We start from the raw sequence: 14869 nt of genomic DNA, 5'->3' as shown, positions 1-14869 counted from the left end.
CCGTGTCCCAATACTCTTAAACCACTTCCTATTTCAAAGGAATGGATTGCTTTCTGCCATCCTACTTTAATTGCAGTTCTCTACAGATCAGTGGTCAGTCATGATAAAAGTAATCAAGGAAAGGAGTCTATACGACTAGAGACACAGAATATGACCAAAATAAAGTCTTAGCATAAAGCTGGGTATAAAGGAAGATGGTAAACTTGAGGGAGAGTTCAGAAGAATAAGGCCATGATCCTCCACAGGCAAGGAAAGCTGTGTATTCCCAATGCAGGTACGCGTTGAATAAAATATGGTGGAGTAAATTAGGTTTGTGGCAGGCCAGCTCCAACGCTGCAGTGGAACATTAATTAGAATCCCTTGATAGGTGTAAAATGCTAATGGTTTGACTGATCACGTTTTCATGGAGCACAACAGGTGAGGCTTGCTCTCAGCGGTAGGCTCATTCAACCGGCATGAACCACATGGAAAGCACAAACTGAAGCAGACAAGCGAGTTAGGGGCTGGCAGTTTCGAACTCGAAAAGAAAACTGAATAAAACTAACAACAACAACCAAAGCCTGTATTGATCAAAATAATCATACCAGTGTGCTGAAAATCAATATAGCAGTCTTACATATATAGTTACGTACACAATGACATACACACTAAATGTAATATGACATAAAATGGAATGGACAAAATGGCAATCTGTTGTCAAGCAGATGAATGACATGAGGCTCCTCATGAAGGTCTAGGAGAGCAGAACAACAGCAAGAAACAGAGGGATAGAAAAAGAGGGTTAGAAACAGAGGGATATAAACAGTGGGATATAAACAGAGGGATATAAACAGAGGGATAGAAACAGAGGGATAGAAACAGAGGCATAGAAACAGAGGGATAGAAACAGGGGGATAGAAACAGAGGGATAGAAACAGAGGGATAGAAACAGAGGGATAGAAACAGAGGGATAGAAACAGAGGGATATAAACAGAGGGATAGAAACAGAGGGATAGAAACAGGGGGATAGAAACAGAGGGATATAAACAGAGGGATGGAAACAGAGGGATAGAAACAGAGGGATAGAAACAGAGGGATAGAAACAGTGAGATACAAACAGAGGGATAGAAACAGAGGGATAGAAACAGAGGGATAGAAACAGAAGGATAGAAACAGAGAGATATAAACAGAGGGATAGAAACGGAGGGATAGAAACAGGGGGATAGAAACAGAGGGATAGAAACAGAGGGATAGAAACAGATGGATAGAAACAGGGGGATAGAAACAGAGAGAAAGACAAAATAGTGTCCTTTGAAACTCGTTAAGAGCATTCAGGTTGCCGAGGACATCATCACCTACTCCTTATTTGATTTGAGGAGAAGGGTGAGATTGTGTTATGTTCTCTAATGAGAGGAGAAGCGACCTGAAGCCCCGGAGAGAGGGTGCCTGTCTGCCACTTCAACTTGGTGACATTTTGTGCCCGCTCACGGTCAAACTCTAGAGAGAGCAAGGACAAGGTTGAGGATGATGTGCACTCTGCAGAGAATCTGGTAGGGCTACGGTGGAGTGGGTCTACGTGGCATTCTTTTCAATGCTTCCTCAGTGTGTAGATCACAGTGACAGGACTAATGAGGTCAGTGTCATCAGGTCAGTGTCATCACTGTGCATACACTACGGAAGACATTGCATGGAGTATTCTGAATGTTTAAGTCTATGGCCAGAATATTTGTTTAGCATGATTAAATTGTAATTATTTCAAGTCTATCAGCAGGTAATCAGTGACCTATTTGCTAAACGTTCAGGTTATTATGCAAGGTAATTTCCTGTCTTGGCAGTAGTCATAAACAAAAGACTAAATCAAATAATAATATTAGGTTTCTTTAATGTAGCCTACACACGCCTATAAATGGCTTACATGCTGTAGATAACGGCACACTAACTAGCTTGTATGCATTAGCTTGTAATAATAACCATAGAAATAGCTATTACAGCTATTATTTCCATTCAATACATGTTTCCCTAAAAAGGAAAGAGAGATCAGCCTTTCTCAAGAATGTATCCAATGACCTTGTGCATATCTATCCATCTTGTGAGTCCTGGCCTTCGTTTAGTGCCAGTGCTCTCTCTTTATATACAGTACCAGTCAAAAGTTTGGACACACCTACTCATTCAAGGGTTTTTCTTTATTTTTACTATTTTCAACATTGTAGAATAAGACATCAAAACTATGAAATAACACATATGGAGTCATGTAGTAACCAAAAAAGTGTTAAACACATACATTTTATATTTGAGATTCTTCAAAGTAGCCACCTTGCCTTGATGACAGCTATGCACGCTCTTTTTGTTATTTCATGGCGTTGATGTCTTCACTATTGTTCTATAGTGTAGAAAATAGTAAAATAAAGGAACTTTTGACTGGTACTATATATTTATTTATTTTTTATATATTATTCAGTTTTTTTTTTACAATAAACAATAAAAAACGTAACATTGACATACATTTCCACAAACATTAATGACATCACACATGTTCCCACCATATCTACCCCCGTATCCACCCCCGATACTTGTAAGACTCTGCCCCATATGACTTCAAATGATGTTATGTTGTTTCTGTCTGTAGACAGATTGTTTTACATATTTAAATAACAAGGCATTGATTCTTCCCTCCTCTTAACGACGGAGTTTCATTTGACTTTCAGTATTTAAGTTTAAGTTTCTCTAATGTAAGTGAAGAAAACAATATTGCCCAGTCCATTGGGTATCTTACTAAGTCTTGAAATATTCACCATGTCTTGAAATATGCAGATAGATTGATTAAAAGTCAACTTACATTAGAAAACTTTTGACAGACAGCTTTCTAATTCTGCCCATAACGTTTGGACTTCATAGCACTCCCAGAAGGCATTAACTAGTGAGTCATTGCTAGTTTTACACTTAAGACATGCCTCTGCTGTTGTCCTGTAGAATTTATGAATTTTGTCTCTCGTATGATAAATGATGTACATTATCTTTTTCTGACTCAAATAGAATTCCCTCAACATTGCTGTGATGTCCAAAATCTTTCGAAATGTCTTGATATCAAACATTTAAGTTGCATTTATTTGAAAATGTCTACATTGGTCAGTCCAAAATGGCTTTTTAATTCTATCAGTGCTCTCCTCACAGACAGCCTTTAGTCCAGGTTCTGTGGTGACTCCCTCCTCTGGATGATGTCATACACGGAGTGCCAATGCCCCCGCCGAAGAGCTGTGTACGTGTCATCAAATTCATCTGGGTCCGCATAGATATGTTCAACGTTTTCATAGTTGGGGGAGCTCTCCCTCCTACTGACATCTAGATGAGCGCCATCATTATTGACAGTTTGGACATTCATTCTAATATCATGCCCTCCCATGTTTCTCCTTTTCAGTGTGCTAAAGGTAAAGACCAGAAGAGCTGCGACAGTCAGGAGAACCACAACCACCAGAACAATAATTAACACAGACACTGGTCCTTTAGTGACGGTGAGTGTAGCTTCCAGGGAGGGTAACCCATCCTGACCAATCAGTGCACAGGAGTAGCTACCTGCATCCTCACTGCTGACTGTGTGGATTGTTATGTAACCTTTTTCACCATTTGGGCTGGTTATGCGTTGTCCGTCTTTGTACAAGATGAAGCCCCCAAAGCCTTGCGGAAGACCACACTGGGTATGACACCAGATCGACACAGAGGCTCCTTGGTCCACGACGTCAGGATATACATGCACATATAAGTCTGTGACAGACAGGGAGACCGCTGACGAATTGAAGTATGTCCCTTGCGTTTTTAACAGGAACCTGTACTTGGACGAGTCGTTCTTTCTCAAATCTGTGATTCTCAGGGTGCAGTCACTACCGTTGCCACGATATTCCACACGACCCACATACTCCGGGTGGCGAGTCAGATCTTCAGGCTCCATTCTGAGATCTGTACTATTCACCCAAAGTGTCTCTGAGATATTGAGACCTCTGGGGAATGTGTAAGTGCAAGGCAGGTCTACATATGACCCAGGGAAGCCACAGATTGTCTTGGGGGTGTAACTCACATCCAAACAGTTTCTTTGTAGACACACTGCAGGAGCACGGAGATCCTCATAGCCCTTTATAGCACAGGAGTAGCTGCCTGTATACCTACTATTGACTGAGTTGAGGGACAGGCTGAAGGTGTTGGTGTGTGGAACTGTTTTAGCATTCCTGTACCAGATGTAGGCGGGGTCATCACTCAGAGTGCAGTTAGTGGTACAGGTCAGTTTCACCCCCTGTCCATTTGTCACAGAATCCTTCTTTATCTGCAGATGTGTGACAATCAACTTGATTCCAGGTACACTATTTATCCATCCAGAGGACTCTGCCTTAAATCTAAAGCGATAGACACCTTCATCACTCTTTCTAACATCTCTTATTTCAAGGAAAGATCTGCCACCAAACGTCAAACGACCTTTATATTCTGGGTCTGTGGAGAGGTCCTCAGGTATAGTCTTGTCCCTCCATTTCCACATCTGTTTTTTTTTAAACCAGTAGAGGTGTTGGTATTCACTTTTGGTATTTGGTGGATGGAGGCATCTTACTTTCACAGTTTGTCCCTGTAATGCACAGATAGTCAACTCTGCACAGGTGAAATTCACCACGTTCACAGACAGAAGACCTGGTATGAAGAGAAACAGTCCAAAAAGCGTTCTTCCTGTCAGTGTCATGGGGATCTCTGCAGTTACCTATAGTGTAGAGGCAATAACATCATAGATATAATGAATCAAGTATTTGATGAACATTTTAGCATGAAATGTTTGCCTCATATTACTCAATATTTGTTCTAACCCAAACTGCTCTAGAAACCAAAAACTACTTTGACGTCAATGTCAACAAACTTTTCCAGAAGTTGAAAAGCTAGCTTTTTGACAAATGGGATCAGAAGTCTTGGGGTTTTAAGCTGTGTGAATTGAGAGAAATGTAATTAGTGAAGTAAATAATCACAAAGATACTTACACTTTGGAAAAGATGCTCAACTGATATCTTCAACATTTCTGGCAGCACAGTTGAACGAAATATAACTGTGAAGATGTTTCTTAATAAACGGAGGCAGGACATGTTGCTGATACACATCTCACCCACTTCCTTCCCTTAAGGCACATTGGTGGTGTGATGACTATATAAGGCAAATAACAGAATCTGACTAACTTTATATGGGATACCTGACACTGTTAGCTAAGATAAATGTAGCTGAAACATTTCAAGTCACTTCTGTTACAGCTCTATGTTACGGTGGGATACACCATTAACATCTCTATTGGTTAGATAAATGATTCCCCCCCCTTTTATCCCCTGAGAATTACAATCTAATATTTCACACTGTCATCTCAGTGTTGGTTTTCATATATTTCACAATCAGGAAGAGGTTGCTTAAACTAACAACAAACTAACAAAGGAGAGTGATAAGGGGATGTGGGGGGAAATTAATTCGTACAAGTAGATTACACAACTTGACTTTGACCAATAAAGCTCCACCAACATGGTAGCACGTACAAACGACAAATGTTGTACTACATCGGCTCTGACGATTTTATACCAATGCAATTTGACAGGATTTTATACAGCAGCCTCATCCAGCGACCTTGGCAAATAAAGTGACACAGTATTGACAGCATCTCAAACAGTAAGCAGTGATGAGGGAAAACAAGTGATAAAGGTTCAGGCGTTTGAATGTTAATATGAGAAAAGCCAAATACCATGCATCTGCACAATAGTAATAAGGAAGCACTTTTGATTTCTCCAAACAAAACCATGTTTGTAGGAGATAGCCTCTCCATCCGTCTTCTATCCCAGAGGTAGCTGTTTATACTCTGATGAATATACATCATATTACCTGAGACAAGGAGATGAGAAAACCCATTAAAGGGCTCATGTCATGGGAAATGATGGAGCCTGGAAATAGAGGGACCAGAGGACAGGTTTGAAATGGCTCAATCTCAGGCAATTATTTCTTTGCAGATTGCACCGCATGCATATCGTATGAGATCAAATGCTGGTGACCATGTTTTGTTTGTGTAGATGGATATTTGAATTGCTGAACAGATCCAGCCACTCTGAGGGCGGTCCATTCCCCAGGCTGAGCGAAAACCACAATACTAAAGCACGGAGATCCAATTGTACAGTAGACTCATCTCTCTTCAAGCTAATCAATTCTGTACATCTAACGATACAATTCTAGGGTTTCACAATTCCTCAGTTTTACTAGAAATCTTCAGAATGTGAGCTCTTAGTTCTCTTGTGAGTTATTGCTTTTACAAATAGGCCAATATAACTTGCCTCCTTTATACTGTATATGAACTGGGAACTCCATGATGTATTCTACATTGATATTCCATAATGTGAGCACTCATAAATACTTTGCTGGGCAATGTCAAGTCAGGTTTGCAGCATCTCTTCAGTGGCCTTTGAAGGCTGTGAAAGCTGTTCGCTGCCACGGGCAACTCCACACTAATTTCCCCACCCTAAGCACTTGCTAGGTTCCTAGAATAGATAATGAAGTTTTCTTCTTTTTCGAAAGAGAGAAATTAAATCACATCACTGGTTAACAGTTGGGGCTGATTCACCACATTAAAACAGAGATTATTCTGATGGATTCAGTTCGCTTTTCTGTCTTGTCTTTCATCAGGCGATGGTAATTCAATCCCTTTCTTCAATCAGCTCATCTAAGGCATAGCCAAGATAATTTGCTAGCCATCTTCTCTAGCCATCTTGTCTCTATGCACTCTGAGGTCTACACAAAAGACCACGGACGACCCCAGTGTAGCTCATATGAGTCTTTCTGTGGAATATTGCACGTTGAATAGCGCAGTGCCTCTTTCTTTGCCTAATCATTCCTTATGCGCACATATGTTTTGTAAATGGATTATAATAGGTTTTCAGAACAGAATGTGAATCCTTGTGTGCATGACAATAGAGAAATGTGCATAACGCCTTCTTTGTTGCTCAATTCTTCTTCTAAATTGCGTGTATGTAGGCTATTAGGAAACAGATGGGACACCTATGCCTTGGAATTAGCATAAGAAATTCCCTATCAGAACCTCTGGCACAAAAACTTTAGGGAAGCACAGTCAGACAGGCAGGACTTAAACCGGGACATCAGAAATGTAATACAGGAGTTTAGTAGCGTTCAATGGTTAGTATGTTTGTTGCAATCTTTCTGTGGTTTTATGTATGATCAAATCTGCAGCAAGTACTCTTGGTATAAAGACCCAGTGCAGTCAAAAACGTGATTCTCAAGTGTTTTATATATATTATTTGGACACTATGAGCTTGGAATAATACTGTGAAATTGTGAAAATGATGATAATGCACTTTTATTGTAAGAGCTGTTTGAAATTACAGACTTAAATTGCAGTTTTGGCTTGCCTGGGGACATCACCAGGTGATAAATGAGTTGACCCCTGTAGGTTTAAGCCCTTAGATTACAATATTTACTAAAGCTAACATGTATCCTTATTTTAAGATGGTGATAAAATGTCTAATTTTAGGACCACTTTAGGTGCATACAGTACCAGTCAAAAGTTTGGACACACCTACTCATTCAAGGGTTTATCTTTATTTTTACTATTTTCTACATTGTAGAATAATAGTGAAGACATCAAAACTATGAATCATGTAGTAACCAAAAAAGTGTTAAACATATCACAATATATTTTTTATTTGAGATTCTTCAAAGTAGCCACCCTTTGCCTGGATGACAGCTTGGCATTCTCTCCACCAGCTTCATGAGGTAGTCATCTGGAATACATTTAAATTAACAGGTGTGCCTTGATAAAAGTACATTTGTGAAATGTCTTTCCTTCTTAGTGCATTTGAGCCAATCAGTTGTGTTGTGACAAGGTGGTATACAGAAGATAGCCCTATTTGGTAAAATACTAAGTCCATATTATGGAAAGAACAGCTCAAATAAGCAAAGAGAAACGACAGTCCGTTATTACTTTAAGACATGAAGGTCAGTGAATGCGGAACATTTCAAGAACTTTGAAAGATTCTTCAAGTGCAATCGCAAAAACCATCAAGCGCTATGATGAAACTGGATATAATGAGGATTGCCACAGGAAAGGAAGACTCAGATTTACCTTTGCTGAAGAGAAAAGTGAATTAGAGTTACCAGCCTCAGAAATTGCAGCCCAAATAAATGCTTCACAGGGTTCAAGTAACAGACACATCTCAACATCAACTGTTCAGAGGTGACTGTGTGAATCAGGCCTTCATGGTCGAATTGCTACAAAGAAACCACTACAAAAGGACACAAATGAGAAGAAGAAACTTGTTTTGGCCAAGAAACATAAGCAATAGACATTAGACCGGTGGAAATCTGTCCTTTGGTCTGATGAGTCCAAATTTGAGATGTTTGGTTCCAACCGCCGTGTCTTTGTGAGACACAGAGTAGGCGAACGGATGATCTCTGCATTTGTGGTTCCCACCATGAAGCATGGAGGAGAAGCTGTGATGGTGTGGGGGTGCTTTTCTGGTGACACTGTCTGTGATTTATTTAGAATTCAAGGCACACATAACCAGTATGACTACCACAGCATTCTGCAGCAATACGCCATACCATCCATCTGGTTTGGGCTTAGTGGGACTATGATTTGTTTTTCAAGTTGACAATAACCCAACACACCTCCAGGCTGTGTAAGGGCTATTTGACCAAGAAGGAGAGTGATGGCATGCTGCATCAGATGACCTGGACTACACAATCACCCAACCTCAACCCAATTGAGATGGTTTGGGATGAGTTGGACTGCAGAGTAAAGGAAAAGCCGCTAACAATTGCTCAGCATATTTTTTTTAATTTAACCTACATTTAACAAGACAAGTCAGTTAAGTTTTATTTTACAAAGATGGCCTAACCCGGCCAAACCCTCCCCTAGCCCGGACGTCACTGGGCCAATTATGCACCACCGTATGGAACTCCCGATCACGGCTAGTTGTGATACAGCCCAGGATCGAACCAGCATCTGTAGTGATGCCTCTAGCATTGATAAGCAGTGCCTTAGACTGTGGGAACTCCTTCAAGATTGTTGGAAAAGCATTCCAGGTGAAGCTGGTTGAGAGAATGCCAAGAGTGTGTAAAGTTGTCATCAAGGCCAAGGGTGGCTACTTTAAATAATCTAAAATCACTGTCAAATCTCACTGTCAACTGCATTTATGTGTAAATATTTGTATGAACATGACAAGATTCAACAACTGAGACATAAACTGAACAAGTTCCACAGACATGTAACTAACAGAAACTGAATAATGTGTCCCTGAACAAAGAGGGGGGGGGGGGTCAAAATCAAAAGTAACCGTCAGTATCTGGTGTGGCCACCAGCTGCATTAAGTTCTGCAGTGCATCTCCTCCTCATGAACTGCACCAGATGTGCCAATTCTTGCTGTGAGATGTCACCCCACTCTTCCACCAAGGCACCTGCAAGTTCCCGGACATTTCTGGGAGGGAATGGCCCTAGCCCTCACCCTCTGATCCAACAGGTCCCAGACGTGCTCAATGGGATTGGGATTCGGTCTCTTCGCTGGCCATGGCAGAACACTGACATTCCTGTCTTGCAGGAAATCACGCACAGAACGAGCAGTATGGCTGGTGGCATTGTCATGCTGGAGGGTCATGTCAGGATGAGCCTGCAGGAGGGGTACCACATGAGGCTCAGTCCGATGATGCTGTGACACATCACTCCAGACCATGATGGACCCTCCACCTCCAAATCGATCCCACTCCAGAGTACAGGCCTCGGTGTAACGCTCATTCCTTCGACGATAAACGTGAATCCAACCATCACCCCTTGTGAGACAAAACCGCGACTCGTCAGTGAAGAACACTTTTTGCCTGTCCTGTCTGGTCCAGCGACGGTGTGTTTGTGCCCATAGGTGACGTTGTTGCCGGTGATGTCTGGTGATGACCTGCCTTACAACAGGCCTACAAGCCCTCAGTCCATCCTCTCTCAGTATATTGTGGACAGTCTGAACACTGATGGAGGGATTGTGCATTCCTTGTGTAACTCGGGCAGTTGCCATTCCGGTACCTGTCCTGCGGTTGTGATATTCGGATGTACCGATCCTGTACAGGTGTTGTTACACGTGGTCTGCCACTGCGAGGACGATCAACTGTCCGTCCTGTCTCCCTGTAGCGCTGTCTTAGGCGTCTCAAAGTACGGACATTGCAATTTATTGCCCTGGCCACATCTGCAGTCCTCATTCCTCCTTGCTGCATGCCTAAGACAGATGAACAGTGACCCTGGGCATCTTACTTTTGGTGTTTTTCAGAGTCAGTTGTGTCAGTAGTGTTCCAAGTTTTCATAACTGTGACCTTAATTGCCTACCGTCTGTAAGCTGTTAGTGTCTTAACGACCGTTCTACAGGTGCATGTTCATTAATTGTCAATGGTTCATTGAACAAGCATGGGAAACAGTGTTTAAACCCCTTACAATGAAGATCTGTGAAGTTATTTGGATTTTTACAAATTATCTTTGAAAGACAGGGTCCTGTAAAAGGGACATTTCTTTATTTGCTGACTTTATATATTATTTTTGATTGACCTGCTATAGCCCATAGAATAACACATTAATAAATGACAAAACAGACCGTCAAAAAATGTATTATAAGGAATAAGGTACTGGGTTACTGAGTTACCATCAGAAGACTCCCCTGAATCCTGTGTGCATTGTAGAGCAGAACAACCAACACCTCCATGTTCACGAGAGTCTCCCCTTTTGGTGACATATAAGGGTGTAGCTCCCACGGTTTGGTCTGGACAGTCAGTTTTGTGAGAAGACCTCTTCGAAAAGAGGTAGCCCATGACAGAATTCAGACAACTGCCGAAAAGCTTGCAGATATCATAGAGCCAAACAACCAAGGCTGTCGTGTACGTGAGGCTGTCGTGTACGTCTCATCTTTGGATGGTGGTGACTTTTTAGTTTGTAGCTCCCACAGTTTGGGTTTTACAGCCGTTTCCGTGACCATTTTCTTGTCCGGTTCCTCTCATGTGTAGAAAAAGGTCGCTTTCACAAGCCCCATGTTATGGAATAGACACAAAATTTATATCGGTGAAAAGAGGGAATCAGGGAGATGACCAAGAACCCAATGCTCACTCTGACAGAGCTCCAGAGTTCATCTCTGGAGATGGGAGAACCTTCCAGAAGGACAACTATCTCTGCAGTACTCCACAATCAGGCCTTTATGGTGAGTGGCCAGACGGAAGCCACTCTTCAATAAAAGGCACATGACAGCCCACTTGGAGTTTGCCAAAAGGCACCTAAAGGACTCTCAGACCATGAGAAACAAGATTCTTTGGTCTGGTGAAACCAATATTGAACTCTTTGGCCTGAATGCCAAGCGTCACGTCTGGAAGAAACCAGACACCATCCCTACGGTGAAGCATGATGGTAGCAGCATCATGCTGCTGGGACTGGGAGACTAGTCAGGATCAAGGGAAAGATGAATGAAACAAAGTACAGATAGATCCTTGATGAAAACCTGCTCCAGTGTGCTCAGGTCGTCAGACATGGGGCGAAGGTTTACCTTCCAACAGGACAACGACCCTAAGCACACAGCCGAGACAATGCAGGAGTGGCTTCGGGATGAGTCTCTGAATGTCTTTGAGTGGCCTAGCAAGAGCCCGGACTTGATCCCAATTGAACTTCTCTGGAGAGATTTGAAAATAGCCGTGCAGAAATGCTCCCCATCCAACCTGACAGAGCTTGAGAGGATCTGCAGAGAAGAATGGGAGAAACTCTCCAAATACAGGTGTGCCAAGCTTATAGCGTCATGCCCAAGAAGACTCAAGGCTGTAATTGCTGTCAAGCGTGCTTCAACAAAGTACTGAGTAAAGGGTTGGAATACTCATGTAAATATGATATTTCAGTTTTGAATTTTTTATAAATTTGCAGAAAATTCTAAAAACCTGTTTTTGCTTCGTTGTTATGGGGTATTGTGTGTAGATTTATGAGGGGGGATGACAATTTAATCCATTTTAGAATAAGGCTGTAATGTAAAATAATGTGGAAAAAGTCAAGGGGTCTGAATACTTTCCAAATGCACTGTATATAAAACACAGGAAATCATGTTTTGACTGCACTGGGCCTTTACAAATCTAGCTAGACAAGGAATATCTGGCATTGGAGCCCTTTTCATGTAGAAGGCAGCCAAATTAATCTAGCCTATGAGTAATGTAGCCTATTAGTCAGATACAGTACATGTAAAGCAATGGATTTCATGGAAAGGTCATTATCGAGGAAGAGGTGGTAGGCAAGGAATTAAACTAGATGACATGAGCAATATAAATATTAATGTAATACTTTTATTTTTCTTTGTTCTTAGTTATAATGCCTAAATGCATTTCTCAAGTTCACCTTCTGGTTTGAAATGGCTTTGACTAAAAAATAATTTAATAGCACTGATAAGAATCAAGGATCAATCTGCTATAAGAGTCAAATCATCTGTGGCTCAATCCGAAATTAGGAAATCAAGCTGAAATGTTTCTTTCTTTGCTCCTATTTCTCTAACCATCCTGGGCACCAACAAAGAGCTTTAGCCTTCTCTCTGGTCCCAGTCTCCAGACGCACAAACGGGTCAATGATCTATTAAGGTAGACTCGCCTTGGATATGATCTGGTAATTTAGGTGTCTGTGTGATCAAGCAGTGCCTCACTAATGTAAAAATGTACACACCCTCTGTGATACACCATCTCCTGTCTTCTAGTCAAGGCCATGGTAGACACACAACAGGTCATTTTGTTATTCCTAATGATAACAAATAGCTTAGTGGGTTGCAACATGCTGCCTGTGAGGGTAACTGGTATGTGTGGCTACAGAGCTCTATTGTTATATAATCGAACAAATGTAAACACGTGGCATTGGCACTTGGATTGGAACTGGTGCGTTGGTCAGAAGATGTGAAAATATAGCTCTCTGGCCGCGCACACCAGTGGAGAGTTTGGCATCGAAATAAAGATGCATGAGGAGAAGAGTACCCCATACCTACTATACAATATGGTGTAGGATCTTTGATGTTATGGGGCTATTTTGCTTTCACTGGTGCTGGGGCCCTTGTTAAGGTCAACAGCATCTTGAACTTTCCCCAGTACCGGGAAATATTTGGCAAAAACCTGGTTGCCTCTGCCAGGAGGCTGAAACTTTTCCACAATTGGATCTTCCAGCAAGATAATAACCCCAAGCACGCATCAAAATCCACAAAGAAATGGTTAATTGGCCACAAAATCAACATTTTGCAATGTCCAGCTCAGTCTTCGGACTTGAAACCCATTGAAAACCTGTGGTTTGAATTGAAGAGGGCCATCCAAAGCACAGATGAAGGATATCAAGGATCTGGAAGCATTCTGTGTGGAGGAATGGTCTTAGATCTGTCCCAATGTGTTCTCCAACTCATTATTTTATTTTTTTTAAATACTAGCAAGGTGAGGTATTGAAAGGTATTGAAAACAGAGGTGTTAATAATTTGGACCCCTACCCTTTTGAATTGTTTTATGCATTCGTGTTGCAAAAAAAGTATATTACATTTTATCAGAGCTAACTGTTTGCCATGCTGGAACCAATGTTAAATTGAAGAACAATCATATCAAAGTTGTTTTATTTTGTGACATCATGAAAGACCAATATAACTGTAACTCTGGAAGTGTACATTCCTCAGTTTTTAGCGTTGCATCGGAATGTTGTATAATGTATATGATTAAATATGAAACTATTTGCGAGAAGATGTAATGTGATGTTAGCCTTCTAAACGAGGTAATTGTTTTCATATGAAGTCTGAAACGAGTCAGTGGCCACACCCAGTGAGCACAGACATTATACCCAAACCTCATGGAACGCCCCTTTACACAGAGTTAATAAAAGGGCACTCCTGTGAGTGTTTATGTAGTTCTGTGTGATTATTTTGTTAGTTAGTAAATAAATAATTAAGACAATGTGTATAGCGCTGATTCAGAATTTATGTTAGGGTTCGTGCACATTTCCAAGAGTTTGCAACATTCAGAATATGACTGATGAGGTAATAATACATTACTAAGTGACTGTAATCAATAAGATATGAAAATATCTGAAGAGAGTTAAATTCGGGAAATAATAACTCTTTAAACATTTGCCTGTGGTGTCCCGACTTCCTAGGTAATTACTATTCTGTGATTTGTTTAATAATTACACATAGATAATCGATTTGATCATATAACAGTCTTCACACTTAATGAACAGCAAACGTTACGACAACAGTATCTATGGCTCTGTTACTTGTTTTACAAGTGGACATCGCAGTCTTTCCCTTGAGCATACATTCAATCCTGCTGCATAGTTCCATATGGTAGGACTGAAAGTTGGTCCTGAGTGCAGAGCCTGTTTTCTTTCTACCATCCTTTAGTTGCTGTGAAAGATGATCCCAGATCTTTTTGACATGGTTGAGTATCATGCCTCCATGCCCTCGGTCCTGGCCGGGTTCTTCTGCCATAAGAGATCTCAATGACAAGGCTGGATATTACCATATTTTATTTTCACTTTCCTTTCATGCGACACATGAGACTTCCCGGGTCTTCTCTCACACTGTGCCACTCCAGCTCTTCCAATTGGAGGTGTGTTCGGCGGTCATCCGGGCAAAGCTGATTGCTCCTGGTGAGGAATATAAACCCATCAGTATTTTAATGGAGTGCCAGAGAGACAGATGTGCCACTCGCTCCAAACTGTTGCCTACATGATTTATTTGGTCTCCAGCGGAACTGAACCCAGGTAAGCATAGCCGCAGTAAGCAGTTTGGGGGTGGGAGTGCTGCCCAGACGGGGAGGTAGGTACTGAACCCAAGTAAGCATAGCCGCAAGAAGCAGTTTGGGGGTGGGGCTGGTG

The 14869-nt window shown here is 41.4% G+C and overlaps 1 protein-coding gene across 1 annotated transcript; it reads right to left on the bottom strand.

Moving 5' to 3' along the window:
• Positions 1-1844: 1844 nt before the first annotated feature.
• Positions 1845-5179, bottom strand: LOC110488870 (neural cell adhesion molecule 2). The gene is made up of 2 exons (XM_021561306.3): positions 4986-5179; positions 1845-4714 (listed from the first exon to the last, which is right to left on the bottom strand). The coding sequence occupies exons 1-2, from the start codon at positions 5100-5102 to the stop codon at positions 3158-3160; spliced, it is 1674 nt and encodes a 557-aa protein (XP_021416981.2). The 5' UTR covers positions 5103-5179; the 3' UTR covers positions 1845-3157.
• Positions 5180-14869: the final 9690 nt, after the last annotated feature.

The sequence above is a fragment of the Oncorhynchus mykiss genome, chromosome 14 (assembly GCF_057628025.1).
Source record: "Oncorhynchus mykiss isolate SJ-2025 chromosome 14, ASM5762802v1, whole genome shotgun sequence".
In the NCBI taxonomy this organism is placed as follows: Eukaryota; Metazoa; Chordata; class Actinopteri; order Salmoniformes; family Salmonidae; genus Oncorhynchus; species Oncorhynchus mykiss.
The sequence above is the reverse complement of the archived record's forward strand: the minus strand, read 5'-3'. Positions and strand labels throughout refer to the sequence as shown.

What these genes read in the sequence shown, in the direction of transcription:
- LOC110488870 (XM_021561306.3), bottom strand. Translation starts at nt 5,102, where the DNA reads ATGTGTATCAGCAACATGTCCTGCCTCCGTTTATTAAGAAACATCTTC. An exon ending in TTGAGCATCTTTTCCAAAGT is followed by an intron (nt 4,715 to 4,985) that starts GTAAGTATCTTT and finishes TCTACACTATAG; the next exon opens with GTAACTGCAGAGATCCCCAT.